At 57.5% G+C, this 15,582-nt stretch overlaps 1 protein-coding gene across 11 annotated transcripts in view; it reads right to left on the bottom strand.

Moving 5' to 3' along the window:
- Positions 1-13,053, bottom strand: part of CACNA2D2 (calcium voltage-gated channel auxiliary subunit alpha2delta 2) — a 115,133-nt gene extending 102,080 nt beyond the window's left edge. For all 11 annotated transcript variants that reach the window (XM_081818309.1, XM_081818304.1, XM_081818340.1 and 8 more), the window contains exon 1: positions 12,972-13,053. In XM_081818309.1, coding sequence (XP_081674435.1) covers positions 12,972-13,052 — 81 coding nt within the window. In that variant the 5' untranslated portion in view covers position 13,053. The remainder of the gene's footprint in view (positions 1-12,971) is intronic.
- Positions 13,054-15,582: the final 2,529 nt, after the last annotated feature.

Consider the following 15,582-nt stretch of genomic DNA (forward strand, 5'->3'; position numbering starts at 1 on the left):
TCTTTAAAAAAAAGTAAAAATCCATCTAGAAGGGTAAGAAAAAGAAAATAATATTAAGAAAGGGAGAAAGGAGGGAAATGTGGGAGAAGGTAGAAAGGAGAAAGGATAATGTAGGCAGAGGAGTCAGGGGCCCCCAAAGGGCAGAGCTGATATGATGCTCTGTTGACATCACCACCACCTCTGTTTATTCTTCCAGCAAATGAGGACAGCCTGAGGTTTCAATTCCCAGATCAGCTGAGTACATAGACCTGGTTCCTTAGGCCAAAACACCCGTTTAGTATTGGTGACCTCGGTGTGGGTGACCCCTCATTCCCACGTCTACATTTCCTCAAAGCTGGGGGTATCAGAAAGCAAGTTGAGGGACAACAGTCCACAGTGGGGGACAATGCCGGTGGGGAAGAAGCTATATGTCTTGCACAACGTCTGTGCAGCATGGTACACTCACTACCTTCGCCCCGACCTCTGTTTAAAGCGGCAGGCGCCGGGGTGAGTCATCCAGACTCACAGGCAGCCATGCTTGGGGAGGAGTGTGGAGGGAAGGGACTGCCTGAGAAGTGGGGCTGGGTGAGCTACACACGTCTGTGCAAATTTTCACCCCCTCCCCGGAATCCCCAACTCATCACAAAATTTTCCTGCAAATGCGAAAACCTGCAACTCCTCAACCCACTGGCCTCCTTGCACTGGACAAACGTCCATCCCAAGGGGCCCCCCAGTCCCAGGGAGGGAGGGAGGGCAGGTGTGAGACCCGCACGGGGGAGCTGCATACAAAGTACAAGCTCAGATGAGAGCTGGGCTCAGCTGGAGGAAATCAGGAGCCCTTGGAGAACGGAGAACGAGACATTGGACCCAGACCTCCTGATCTGTGTCTCAAAAGGGAAGACTGAAAGCCAGGCGAGTACCATGGGAGAGCCCCCTCCATCATCCAGGCCTTGTTCCACCCAGGAACCTTCATGCCCCTTAAGTGTCTCATAGTGCCTCACTGCAAAAGGAGCCCCAAGGACCCCAGGAGGCCGGTGGTGGGTTACCCAGGCCCACGGACGGACATGACCTTTTCCAGCTCTGCCAAGGGTTTCTCAGGAGGCCCTGGGGGCATATATGCTGTGGGTGAGGCTCGGGCGTGTGGCAGAGGCATGCCTCCTTGGGCAGCAGAGGGGCACGTGCCCTACCCTGGGAGCCAGTTTGAGGTGAGAGGCAAAGGCTGAATCTGATGGCCCTGTCCAATGAGAGATCTCCCCGGCCTCCCGGGAGCCCCAATCTGCTGGGGGGTGCAGCCAGCACCCTCACAAAGATGGGGTGACAGTGTGCAAGGCCTGGAGGTCCTAGTCTGAGCTGGGGGGCTGCCAGACGCAGTGAATTTTCAGGGCCAGTCTCCTGCCTCCCCCCGCCCCCCGCCCCCGCCAGAAGTCTCCAGACCTCCGTTCCCCCTGAGCAGCTCCTCCACCACTTAGCAACAGAGACAATTTACATAATGCATCAAGTGTGAGAGCAATAATGGCTGGGGGAGCAGGGTGCCCGTTAGTGGCTCCTCGGGAGAGAAAATACCTGTTCCCACACCACCGCCTCCCCCGTCACAGACGGGCCTCAGCGCTGTTGGGAAGCAGGTGCCTCTAAGTGCTCAGTGCTGCCAAGAGGGGCCCTGGAATTGGAGCAACCTTGGGACAGAGATGCACGCAGGAGGAAATTTCCAAAGCACCCGAGTTTTGAACATAAATCCACCCAGCCGTGCTCTGGAGCCTGCACCCCTGCTGGGCCCGGGGCCCTGCATCCGGAACCTTCCCGGAGGAGGAGGCACTCCAGCAGGCGGGAAGCTGTAGCCCGAGGCCGGGGAGCTAGGCTGCAGCTGCCCAGGAGGCAGTCACGTTCAAACACAAAGGCAGCGATGGAAGGGGGAGAATACATAAAAATTACTGGCATGGTAATTGCTTTTTATATAAATGTTCTTTTTAAAAGTTTTCCCCAGTGTGAACGTCCCTCTTTAAAAAGAATACATTCACTGCACACCAATTTATTCTGTGCCTGTAGATGGAGCATAATGAAAGCTCCTCCGTCAGCACCTGATCAAGAGGCAAGTGGCTGCCACTTGACCCAGCTTCCAGGTCTCCCTGCGAAAAGGCGACAGGCAGCAGCAGGGCCCGGGGTCTGTGGGGCAGTGGGAAAGTGGGGAGCTGGCATCCAGGATGCTCTGGGCCCCAAAGCCAAGCCCGACCAACCCCATTAGCGCCTCAGCTGCACTCGGATGGAGGATTCAGAACGGGGGCAGCCACCATCACAGACAGACAGACAGACAGACAGACAGACAGACACACACACACACACACACACACACACACACAGGGAGACACGGGGGGCGGGGGCGGCGCTGCGGGAGCTGCGGTGCATGGGAGGCTGGCAGAGGGGAGGTGTTCAGCAGGCTTCTCCGGGGGGATCAGGCCCCGGGCCTGACTGCAGGGCGTATGCAGGAAGCTGGCTGGTGACAAAGCACCTGGCGGTTTGAAGCGGGAGAGGTCTATCCTGGGCCGCAGAAAGCTCTAACTCTGCTCTAAGCCCACAGGCACCCAAACGGTTCGCCGCCTCTCCCTCCCCACGATGCCCAAGACCTGGAAAGGAGGCTCCTGTGCACGCCCCTTCAGTGCCACAGCTCCCTCACCTGTCAAATGGGAACAATGTCTCCGCGGCCGCACCACCCAGACTTTCCGAGCACTGGATTGAGGACCACGAGGACAGCCTGCACAAGGCCTGTGCTCTCCAGAGAAGGGCCATCCTGGGATGCAGACACACGGGGGGCGAGGACACAGATCCACAGCCGACTGGCACCTTGTCCCCCTGCAGTGGCGGCAGAGTCACTCGGGGGGATGTTTACCACGCACGGGAACATGGCGTGTGTGCGTGAATGTGAGCTCCTCACCCACAACTGAGATTTCTCAGCTTCGCTAATTAACCAGTTAAGCAGTTCTTGCCTGCTCGGGTGACACAGAGCTCCTGGCATCTGCCTCCTCGCCGTCCCACCCTGCTCTCTGAGTGTGCCCGCTCACACCCCCACGCAGAGCTCAGCCACATACGCGCACGTGCGTGTACACACTTGCCTGGCCACACCCCCCACGAAGCCCCCATGCTCTCCCGAGCACACGCACACGCATTGTTGCGCCCCCACACGGAGCACACATGCAGATTTGCAGGTTCTCTCCCAGGCGCACACACAGTCCCCTTCCCACACTCGGCATCACGCTCCTGTCCTCTCTCTCCCACGGGTGGTCAGCCGTACTCTACTTACACGAGCTTCCGCAGGTCAGAGAGGTGTCTCCCAGTGAGCCAGGGGACCAATAATCACGGGGCGGGGGTGGCCTGCTTGCCTTCTAGGTCTGACTGCGCATGTTCAGGTGGACTCCGGGGAGGCCTGGGCATGACCCTGACTTCTGGTCATGATCTCCCTACCCCATATGATGTCCACCCAAGGCTCCTGGCAGCCCCTGCCTTCTGTGCGTACCCAAAGGGTGCAAAAGCAGAAGGGAGTGGGGAGCGCTGGATACTACTGGCCTCAGGGTAAACCCTGGAGGGCTTCCTGGTGGAGGGAGCTGTGGGCTGGGTTTAAAACTGGGGTGAGGCCTGGAGGGGATGGGGGTGAGTGAGGAGAATGGCAAGTGGACTAGGGAGAGAAGCTGGGATGTCTAGTGGGGACAGGGAGGGCACAGGGATGGCTGGGAGGCCCAAAGGCTCTCCGTTCCCCCTGCGCAGGCCACATACCTTGGCCAGGCCTTCAAGTCCTCTGGGAACAGCCCAGCCTCCCCCGCCCCAGCCTGACATCTGGGTGACAACACACCTTGCAGCAGGCTCTTCTCTTGGGCCCTTCTTCAAGGCCCCCACACTCTCCATTTCCTCACAAAGAGCAATCGGGGACCCTGGATGTGGGGCCAAGCCTGGCAGATCCCATGCAAGCCTACTGCTCCCAGGGCATCTGGCACTGAAGCTCCACCTTGATGCACTGGATCTGTTTCCCCATGTGGGGCCGGGGGGTTCCCATGGTCCTGTGGGACAGTCAGAGCCCTGGTCTCCCCCTTCTCAGTCCTCGATGCCTGCCACTTTGCCTATCTATCCACTGAACAGTTACTAGCTAAGCACCTACCCCTGGCCAGCCTCAGGGGCACATATATGCAAGTCTGCATGCCACAGGTTTGCATGTATACGTGCCCTCCGTGTGTGTGCAGCCTGCTTCTCCACCCAGACTGTATGACCTCTCAGATGGGGCCCAGCCCCCAACCCCACACCCTCAGGCCAGGATGCTTGAGCCTTGGGGTTTCCCGAGAACCCAAGGATGGACAAGGAGTGGGCTGAGGAGTCTATCCAGGATCCCCCCCAACACACACACACACACACACACACACACACACACACGCAAGTAGCCAGCCAGCTGCCCTGCAGAGCCACCAGGTCCCAGGGCTGGGAGAGAAGTACATGAAAGACAGGAGGTTTGGGGCTCTGCAACCTTCTCCAAACTCTAGATCTTTGCTCACAAGGAGAGGAGAGCCATGCTCAGAGAAGGTGGAGGCAGGCCAGGTTGAGCCTCTGTCTCCTGCCTGGTCGTGGTAAATGGTGCTCATGTTGCCCCTGGGGCTGGCTGTGCTTTGTCAGAATCAATTACTTCTCTGCCTCTGCCAAATGCTTGGGGCTCCACAAATTTCAGGCCAAGTGTCCCCATGGCTGCCACCAATCCAGCAATGGATGGGGGTGGAGGAGCAGGGAGGAATGCAGATCGGGTTGGCCATACCCGGAGGCCCAGCATGGAAACCCATTCCACCCTCTACCCCCATCCCCCATCTCCCACCCTTGATCATCCAGACCGGCCCCTGGCTCTGGACATGCGGCCCCACTGCTCTCCAGAGACGGATGCAGAGGCCAGCAGGGAGGGGAGCAGACCCTGGCCTCTTCTCAATAATCTGCAAATACTGGGCCCCCATTGGAGCTGACCCCCCACTGTCCTGCTACCAGGCCAGCCTCTCTGGGGACCCCAGAGGAGAGCCAGGGTGTTCATCAGAATAGTCCTGTATGTGTGGGGGGAGGAGTGGGGGTATCTTGCCTTAGGAAAGCTTGACAGACAGATGTCTTAGGCTCCCAAAATGGAAGGATTGAGGGGCATCCACTTTAGGGAAGGAGTGTGCAGCAAAGCCATGGGTTCTCAACCCAAACTTCCAGAGAGACGCCCTCTGTCTGCCTGGTGAGGCATGACCCTGCCTCTGAGATTGTCTCTTCTTTAAACTGAGGGACCCCACACCTGGCTGGCTCGGTTGGAGGAGCCTGTGACTCTTGATCTTGGGGTTGTAGATTCGAGACCCATGTTGGGTGTAGAGATTACTTAAACAGATAAACTTAAAAAACAAAAATTAAAAAAAATAATAAATGGAGGGACTCCAGTCACAGAACCTTCCAGAGATCCCTGGACTTGCCACCTTCAAGAACCTGTGATCCTCAGCCTTGGCCTCGGCCACACTACTTTCAGATCCACTAACCTCTCCCCAGGGCCAATACCTGGGGCCGGCCCACAGATCGGCGGTGTCCCACCACTTCCACTCTACTGCCAGTCAAACCCCATGCCCAACCCACCAGGCCTGGAGACAAGCTGCCAGCTGGCTGACTGATTTGAGAAACAGACTCACAGGCCTCTTCTGGAGTATAGGGTCCCTTTCCTTCACCACTGCCCACCTCCTCCCTGGGTCTCTGGCTCAAGAAGCCACCCATCCTTCCCTGGTCCATGGGCCCCATTTCTTCAAGCCCTGCCTCTCCCTGTAAGGTTCCCAAAAGATGCCATGGTCGGCCAGTGCTAGAGACTGAATATCTGTGTTGCCCCAAAATTCATATGTTGAAACCTAATCCCACCATGACGGTATTTGGAGGTGGGCTCTATGGGAAGTAATCAGGTCATTAGGGCAGAGCCCCTTCCGAAGGGGATCCGTGTTCTCATTAAGGACCCCAGAGAGATCCTTCCCCCTTCCACCATGTGAGGAAAGCAAGAAGACAGCTATCTATGAACCATGAAGTGGGCCTTCGCCAGACACCAGATCTGTTGACACCTTGATGTTGGACTTCCCAGCCTCCAGAGCCATTAGAAAGAAATTCTGTTGATTATAAGGCACCCAGCCTATGGTATTCTGTTATAGCAGCTGGAACAGACTCAGACAGGAGGGACAAGAAAACGGATCTCCAAATTCCTGGGCTGAGACAAGCAAAGGGGACACCATGGGCATCTGAATTTCCTCAAACTGTGACCAACTCCTGGAAGGGCAAGCAATTGACAGCGGGGGTGGGGGGGAGCACAATGGCACCCCCACATTTATAGGGCTCTGTCCATAGCCTTTCCTTGCCCCTGGTCCCTTGAGATCCTCCCATGTCCCATGAAGACAGAGGTGCTCAGATCCCCATGTCACGGATGGGGGAAGCAAGACTTAGAGAGGAAGGACAACACGCCCCAGGTCCCCGAGCGTGGGAAGGTCATCCTGCCCACTCCACTCTTTCCACCACCACCCACTGTGGCGTTGCTGCGCATGGCAGAGGTTCCAGGTTCAAGTTCCAGTTCTGCCACTTACCAGCTCTGGGACCTCAAGGCAGGTCTCACCTTAGGAATGCACAACTCTTTCCTCCTGCTCTGAGCCAGTCCCTATCCTCTGGAACTGACCTTGGCCATGGCCCTGCGGTGGTCCCTCTCCAATGCCGGTACCACCAGCCATGGGTCTGCTGATCCCACCCAGAGAGGCCCCTCCCACAGACCTGTCCCCTCCATACCCACAACCTCCACAGGCACCTGGGGAGCAGCTCCGCACTGAGGCTGTGCCCGAACTCCAGAAGCCTCCTGGCAGGGCTCCCTGCACCAGCCTCCCCCTGCAAGACTCCAGAGCAAGGGGCTCTGAATTGGCCATGGACGCAACCACCCACTCGTGCTCCTCTGGGGACTTCCCTGTCACTGCATCCTCCACCTGCTGTGGGGCTGTTCTGACCTAACACCCTCACTAGAGGCCTGGGAGGGGTCAGGGGCTGAGAAGGGCACAGTTACTGGCAAGGTACTGGAGGAGCCCTTGGGGTAGGGGAGGCTCCAGTAGCGAGTGCCCATGGAAGGCATGGCCAACATAAGCCAGGGCCCCTGGGCAAAGTGTCTCGGGGCAGCCCTCCCCCCACACCGACCTCCCCGCACTCCTTCTCTGGTGGGAGGGTGTGTGGAAGGGATGTTGGAGACCCAAGCCAGTCCTCTGGCCCGCAGGCAGGAGCTCCTGCCACTGATGAAATGGCTTTTGAAAAGCTTCAAAAATGGAATTTTCTCCTTTGGCAACAACAGAGTGTGTGTGGGGGGGGATGGGCTGAGCAGGACGCAGTCTCCCGGTCTCCCAGTCTCTTGTCTCCCCACACAGTGCTCAGGAGAGAGCACTGCCAGACCTCATGTGGGGGAGGGGCAGAAGAGGCCACCCCCAGGGCAGCCCTGGGAAAGAAAGAAGTGGGGAGCAGGCTGGGCTGGGGGAACAGAGAAGGGGTCCAGGCAGGCTTCGGCCAGGCTTCCATGCATCTGCCTCTGTGTATCTAATTATGCTCAAGTGGCGGCCTCACCACGTTTCAGACACCCTCCCAGGAGCCCCTCCTCAGCCCCATGCATCCCCGCTGGGTGCCGAGCAAGAGGACCATATGGAGGGAATAATAAGACAATTAACTTTCCATTAAAGAATAATATATGTGGGTTTTTAGAGAGGCGAGCGGCAGCAATCCCTACCCAGCGGTATATTTCACACCCGCGCCCCCCCCCCCCACCGCAACGCACCCCACATCCTGATCATCTTCACCAGGAGAAAGGAGGGCACTGCTGGGCCTCACTGGGAGGTGGCTGGAGGAGGGGTGGGGGCTTTGGGAGGAACAAAAGCAGAGCCCCTAGGACAAAGGTTCTGAGGCTTCCAGGAACCTTCGGGAGGGGCTTTGATGGGCCTGGTTGGGGCCCCCTCAGCACCCCTCATCTTACTATGAGCACATCAGCTGGGACAGCTGTGCTGGTCTCCGAGGTGGGCAGGGGGCGGTCCGCCTGGCCAGGGAGCTGCAGGCCTCCCTCTCGGGGTACATGTGAACCACAGTGCTCTGAGAGAAGGACCGACTGTGGGGTCTGGGGGTCACAACGGCTTGAATTCCCCTTTCCTGGCCCTCCAGGGGCTGTTCTGTTCCCTGGCACCTCCCCTTACCCCGGCTTCCTTCCTCCTCTTCTGCCCCAGCCCCTCTAGGGTTCTGAGCTTCCCTGGCACTCTTGGACACTGCTAACCCCACCTGAATGCCCAGATGCCCAGAGAGGACCCACCCCAGATGGGGGCCAACCACAGTCTTGGCCGGCACCCCTAAGCCAGTGTGTGAGTATGCATGAGTTTCAGGAATTAGTGGTACCAGCCAGGGGGGAGGGCTGGAGGGGCAGTGGGAGGCCTGTCTCAAAGGCATGTAGGAAGGGGCCCTGTCGTGGCCAGACTTTGGTCCTTGCCAGGAGTCAGCTCCAGATGTGGCACTCCACAAATATTAATTACACATTCCCAGGGAGCACTAAGTAGATGGGGTACCGGGATGGCCAGGGGCAGACAAGATGGGCTGGGACTGTGCCACCATCACTGGTTCAGAAATGCCATCCTGGCTACCCAGAGCGTGAGGACACATGGATACCATCGGTCTGAATCACCATGCCTGTCCAGAGAAGCACAGCAGTGGGGAGTGGAGGAGGAGATTTGGGGTTAGGGATCTCCGAGTCCTAGGGTCCTGTTCTCTGTAGACACAGCTCAGCAACTGAGGGGAGGGGCTGCCTCAGGGTAGCTCCTCCAGGCAGGCCCCAGGCCTGCACCTCTGGCTTTGGTACTTCTCCCCAACCCCACTACCACGTAAGACTGGCCTGTCGGGGCTCCAGGATGGGACTGGCTAGTGGAGACAGTCGCTCAGGACCTTGGTTTTCCCGTTTGTATTTAGGACCACAGGAGTAACGAGCCGCATGCAGCTGGGCTAAGGCCATCATGGAACTGAGGCAGCCAGGGATGTTGACAGGGCTCTAAGCCATTTCTGCCCCAATGAGAAGGCGAGGTAGGAGGGGTTGATGTGGACTGAGAAAGGCTCCCATAGGCCTAGGCTTGGCTTGACACTTTCCAGAGAGACGCCTGTGGACCCCAGACATGGTCATCCTGGATCTCTATTCCCAGCCCAGCTTTGGCCAGGAAGCCTTCCCTCACCCCAGAGAGAGGATCTTCTTCAGAGACCCTCCAAGGAAGGTGTCTCACCCAGGTCAGGAACGCATCTCAGGATGGTACACCTGATGAGCCACTGGTTCTTCCTCACGTCTGACTATAATCTCTCCTGCTTTGCTTTCCCACAAGGTCCCCGGAGTTGTTCCCCTTCTACACTGGACACCCAGTCAGAAGTGAGTAGGTTCCTGGCTGTACCTGTCAGAGTGACCTGGGCTTCAGAGTGGGGAAAACGGCCATCTCCACGTCCTCCCCCATGCACCCCCAGGCACCTGATGAATTATTCATCCTGATCAGCTTCATTATGTAAATGAGCTCAGAGCCCAAGCATATGCTCTCTGCTCTTCCCCCGCCCCACCAAGGATGGGGACAATATGGTGATGATGGGGGAGGGCAGAGAAGGAGCTTGGGAGACATGGATCAGCTTCCAGGGGTTCTGGAGAGGGCAGACTACAGTAGAACCCACACTTCTGTGGCCTCTTCACATCAGGAATAGGCCAGGGCTTGGCGGGGGGACTGGGGTACCTGGGGGGAGCCATGGCTCAGGACTGTCTGGCTAAGCATGGGGGTGGGGATGGCATGTGAAGACCAGGCCACAGCCGGAGCACCCACTATGTGCTGGCCCTGGGCTTAGATGAGGAAATGTGATGGGGTCTTTGCAGACAGCCCCCACACCCCACCTTGGTGTGCTGTGGTTCCTAACCTGTAAGTGGGCTCTGGTCTGCACGCAGCCATGCCTCCATGGGGTTGTGGTCGGGAGGAGGAAAGTGCCAAGGCAAGGAAAATGCTCCCATATGCCACTGTCTGCAGTTTCTGGACTCCTGCCACTACCAGCTCTTGGGGCGCCCAGCTTCTGGGAGTGGGGCGGCCTCCAGGACCGGGGTAGGGGAAGAGGGCAGCCATGCAGGGGAGGAAGGCCAAGGGGGCCCAGATGCCAGGACACCCCAACTGCAGGGTGTTTGGGGGGAGCACAGAATCAGCTCAGGGAGACCTAAGGCTGTCAGCTTGGTGGAGCTGGTGCCAGGATCCCCGGGAGCATCTGCAGTTGGGTCAGGGCTCTGCTGTAAGCATCCTCCCAACCCATCATTGCTGGGCAGGGGCTGGCCACACAGGCCCTCTCATATGCATCTGAAGGAGAGCCATGGTGACTTAGTCAGGTCTGGGGTGGCTTGTAGGGGGCGGAGAGGTTGGCTCCCTCCTGCTCCTGTGGGATTGTCCTTTTCCTCTGGAATTCTTTACTTGCTTTCCTGCCGCCCACCTCACCAGAGTGCCAGGCGCCAAGAAGCAGCCCCAGAGCTGTCAGCGGGAAGTAAGAGGCTGAGGAAGCCGGTGAGAAAAAACTGGAGCAGGACAGAGAGCCGCCGGGGAGCTGGCAGCCGTCGGCAGGCAGAGGGATGCCAGGAGGAGCCAGCCGGGAACGCCAGGTCAGCACTTCTCCGACTGTGGCCAGGCTGGCCACCACCGCACCAAGCACAGCCCCTGCTCCAGCCCAGCTCCCCACTTCCCCAGGCTCATCCTGCCCAGCCTTCCAAGAGGTGCCCCTCGAGGAGGAGCAGGCTGGGGACAGGAGTCAGGAGCCCTGGTCCAAGCCCCAGGGCTGCCACAGCTAGCTGCATGACTCTGGTTGTGGCTGGCCGGGTGGGGGTGGGGGAAGATGTGCTCACAGAGGAAAGTGTCTGGAATCACTCACCTCCCATCAGAAAGGGAGGGGCCAACAGGTCCTCGGAGTGAAAACTCCAATCAGTGAGGAAAAGTCAAATTTCTAGAAAAGGGGGTGTATCTGTGTCAGCCCATCCACTGTTATTCTCATCATCTCATCCTCCAGCCAGATCTCCCAGACACGCCACAGACCAAGAGTGAGGATCAGAGAGGGTCGGGGACTCGCCCAGGAGCACACAGTGGGGATGCTGAGCTGGGCTTCCATCTCTGGTTCTCACCAGCCAGGGAGCTCAATGGTTCAGACAGAACCAAATCTCATGTATGAAATGGGTGCATTATCTTCTTACTGGCAAACTTTCGGGGTCTGAGTTGCCCATGACTATAAAATAAACAATGTCCTCAAGCCGGGAATTCAAAGCACGGAACATTCTTGACCGGAGGTGCGTAGTTAGCTACTTATGGTACCTCTTATGTTCCAATACAAGACTTGGAAAGGCACACGACGCACATTCCAGGGTACTATCACTTCTTCATTAACCTACACTGCTACACTTGGCAGCACCCACTTAGAACCTAGTCTGTGCCGGGTACAACTCCTGAGCATAAACTGACTTCTGTTCTGGAACAGCTTTTCCTACAGAGCCTTCTCTGGAAAGCTCTGCTGGCCTCTAAGTACGGCTGAGTCATTGAGAGTTCATGGGAAGAGTGGGATGGGGGTTACTGCAATTCCAGCCCAGCACTTAGGGCGGGGAGGTTCAGAGAGACTGGGCCACTAGGGGGAGGATACCCAGCAAGCTGGGGGCTGAGACCTCCAGACCCGGACTCCCGCTCCCCGTCACGCTGCCACCTTGTTAGCCAGCCCTGATCAGCTGCATCTGTGCCGGAGGGACAGCCCCATCCATAGCCAGTGGCGATGTGCTCACTGCCAGCCCCGTTTCCTGGGTACCTGCCCCAAGCTAAGCAGGGGGGAAGGACCAAGGCTAAGACCCCATGGTAGCTTCCCCATTCACCTGCTGATCCCAGCCCTGAGCAAGAAGGATGTCACGAAGAGGGTCCAGACCTGGCCTCTTGGCTTAACCACCTACAGAAACTCTGTTTACTCTGCTGTTCCCGGACAACCATCGGCAGGAGAGCCCTGTTACTCCCCTGCTCGGTTCTGGTCGGGCGTGCTGGCCCAAGCCTCCAGCAAGAGCTCCTCAAAGTACCCCCAGGTCCCTGGAAGTCCCACCCAAGCACTCCAAGAGCTCAGCTCTCCGAGCCTCTGCATTTCCACATAAAGAGTGACGGCTCAGGGACCTGACAGCGACACATTTTGCAGCCTTCTGGGGGTGACGGATGGCCTGCTCTTCACATCACTATTTCAAACATTAACATAATCTCCGAGGATGAATGTGGTCGCTCGCGCCTAATCAATCACCCCTCCTGCCCTGATCCCTCAACTTGCCAAGCACAGGCTTTCAACCCGTCTCCTGCTACAGCGCCCTGAGCGGCCAGCGCCGCGCTCCGCTGTTGTCGGCCTGGCCGCCCCACTCATCGTGTGGACGGTTCCTCAACCTCTGTGCGCAACCGCACCCACTGCACCCTCCAGGGCCTGGCCCCCTGCCTCAGGGGCTACCTCAGACACAGACCTCACCCACGTAAAACCCTGAAATTCTGGGGCGCCCGAGTGGCTCAGTCAGTGAGGCATCCGACACTTGATTTCGGCTCAGGCCATGATCTCGGCGTCGTGGGATTGAGCCCCGCGTCGGGCTCCACACTCACTGCAGAGTCTGCTTGTCCCTCTCCTTCTGCTCCTCCCCCCACTTGCCTTCTCTCTCTCTTTCTCAAATAAATAAATAAATAAAATCTTTTTTTTAAGAAAAACTTGAAAGCCCAACACCCTGACATCAGAGCTCACTGGCTAGTGCTCAGTACCAGAAAGAGCAGGCCACGTCCTGGAGGAGTGGCTGTTTTTCTAGTAATTTCCCCACCTGCCCCATTGGGACCAGCAGTGGCCAACCTCACTCCTTATTTCTGAAGCCCTTCTCCCATTCCCACTCAGAAGAGGGTCCCTGAGCAGAAAGCAAAGAGCACCGGGCTTACCTCACGGAGCTGTTGGACACCCCCAAAGATCCGCATCACGCCATCGATCTCCTGCTCCAGGCGCCGGGCCCAGTGCTGCATCCTGTGTGCAGAGAGGAGAGAGGTGTCAGGAGGGCCCCCCTCCCCAGTGCTGGCACAGCCCAGCGCCGAGTGACCTGGGGCGTGACCCGTAGCAGCCACTCCTTCAGAACCCGATCTTCACTGGAGGAGAAACAGAGACTAGGAACCGGAGTAAGCCTGTGATTCCCTTTGAAGCCTAGACCTGGTGGCCCAGGCTCTCCTCACGTACTGTTGCGCAGCCAGGGAGGAGAGCAGGTTGTAGTTTAAATGCACCGAGGGAGTCCAGCAGCTCCAAGAAGCCTGCAGGGAGACTATTTTTCACCGTGAAGAGCCAGCCCTTGATGTTGCTGCTCTGAATGTGGGGACTCTGGACACCAGGGAAGAGGGGAACATGAGTGAGCCATGTGGGGGCTGCTGGATCTCAGAGCCTCCTGTCCCCAAGGCTGGGTGAGGCCTGAGGAAGGGGAAGGAACATGAGTCGCTGCTGTCACCACCAAGTCATTGTGTAGCCGGGGGCAGCTTCCTGCGCCCGTGGGCCTCATCTGAGAAGTGGACGTGGAGATTCTGGTGGAGGCAGCCCTCATCTTTCCAGCACACAGATGTTATCTGAAGCTCATTGCTGCATGCCCCGCATCAACTGCCCACCCACAGGTCCAGTTCAGACCATTCCGCCCCTTTCCAGGGGCTTTGCGAGCCCCATGAGTCCTTCACCTGAGCCACCAGCCTAAGCAGGTCTCCTTCGCACTGGTGTTACTCTGAGCTCGTTCTGACCCGTCTGTGTCTGTTTCCTCCTCCAGAAAGTGGGGATAATTTGGGGCCACCTCATAGGGTATGAGAAGGACACATGAGAACAGGCAGTCAAAGGTGCTGCACTGGGATACTTGTGAGCCAACAGGAGGGACAGGTGGCCTCAGGACCCAGTATTCTCAGCCCACACCCACGGAACAGGAGTGGCATCGGGGGAGAGGCTCGGTCCACGTTCTAACCTGTGACCCTTCCTTTAGGCAGTGCCAGATCAGGTGAGCAAAACCATACCAGGGAGATGTTCTCCACACTTCCCAAGGTGTTCTCTGCTGTGACCAAGGTCCGCTGCCCTAATGCATCTGAAAAGGTACCTCAACGTCCTCATCCCACCACACAGAGAACAAGGCCATTCCAGGGAGGGCTCATAGGAGAGTTACCACAAAGATTTAAATACACCACGGGTTAAGCACAGCCCATAGGGCAAGGTAGGGGTGGGGTGAAGCCAGCCCCCCAGTCTCTGGAGGAGTACCCTAGAAACCATAGGATCCAGGAGATCACATCTGGCCCTAACATGTGCCCTGGGCCTGCTACCTCTCCCACCTTCCCCAGTGTCACTCAGGGCCAGGACTCTGCTAGCTCCCTGGGTCAGAAGAGCTCGAGCCTCCACCCCAGCCCCCTGCCCCACATCCATCCTCAGGCCTGTGGCTGGGGGGCTGGGCCTGTGCCATTGTGTGTGCCCGGGTCGGTTGGCATGGGAACTTGGAGCAGGAAGCGGGCGGATCACTAATTGCAATTTGCCAAGCTGAATGTCAGGGCCGTGATGGAAAAAAAAAATCAACATCAAAAGAAATAGGTATTAGCTTCAGCTTGTTGCTGGCTGAGCCACAGCCTGATGCCCACCTCCAGTCCCCACCACAGGGAAAAAGCTAACCCCAAGCCCAGGAGGAGGCCAGGTTGCAGACCAGGCTACAAAGGGCAATCAGGCCTCCGGTGCTAGCCAGGGGAGGGCAAAGCCCAGCAGAGAGCAGAGAGCCTGCTTGGCCCCTGCTCCTATGTACCAGGTGCTGATCGCGTGGCCGTGGCTGTGGGTGGACAGCGGGGCAGGTGGCTGTTTTTGCTCCTGAGACAGAGCCCGGGGGCGGTGGGGGGGAATGTTGAGGTGGGATGTTGTGTCCAGCTAGGTACAAAAATGGTTGAGGTCAAGGAGCTGATCTCCAAAGGGAACCATTAACTCTGCCCTGGGCCTGACCCTGACCTCAGCCACTCACTGGTCCAGGGGACGAATGCCAATCATAATCGTTTCTGGGACTAATGTGCACAAGGGCACCCACGATGTACATGGAGTGGTGCCAGCATGTCACTTGCTCTCTTGCTTCAAGCCTCACAAAGCAGCAAACATTATCATCCCCAATCTACAGATGAGGAAACTGAGGCACAGGGGCTTTAGGTGACCAGCCCACGGTCACCCACCCAGGAAGCAGCAGACATGGAGCCTGATGCATGGATGTGCTAGAGTCAGCAAGAGCCACGCAAGAGTGCACCTCCTCCCAGCTCTGCATTCAGTATTGTCACTCTGCGAACTTGAAATCGGCCATGGTGGGAATATTTATACCACAGAAATCGGCAAATGCTACAAATTGCAGTTCTTTTTCCCCCTGGAGAGTGAACTGTAAACATTTACTAGCACACCACTGATTCGGCCCCAGGCTGTTGACTCTTTTCTAGTGTATCTATAGGTCTCTGGTTCTAGGATTTCACAGATAAGCAAAAGAAAATTAATTGGAAGAACAGACATGGATGCCAAGTT

This window comes from Leptonychotes weddellii, chromosome 1, assembly GCF_054177405.1.
Source record: "Leptonychotes weddellii isolate Sample4059 chromosome 1, ASM5417740v2, whole genome shotgun sequence".
Classification (NCBI taxonomy): domain Eukaryota; kingdom Metazoa; phylum Chordata; class Mammalia; order Carnivora; family Phocidae; genus Leptonychotes; species Leptonychotes weddellii.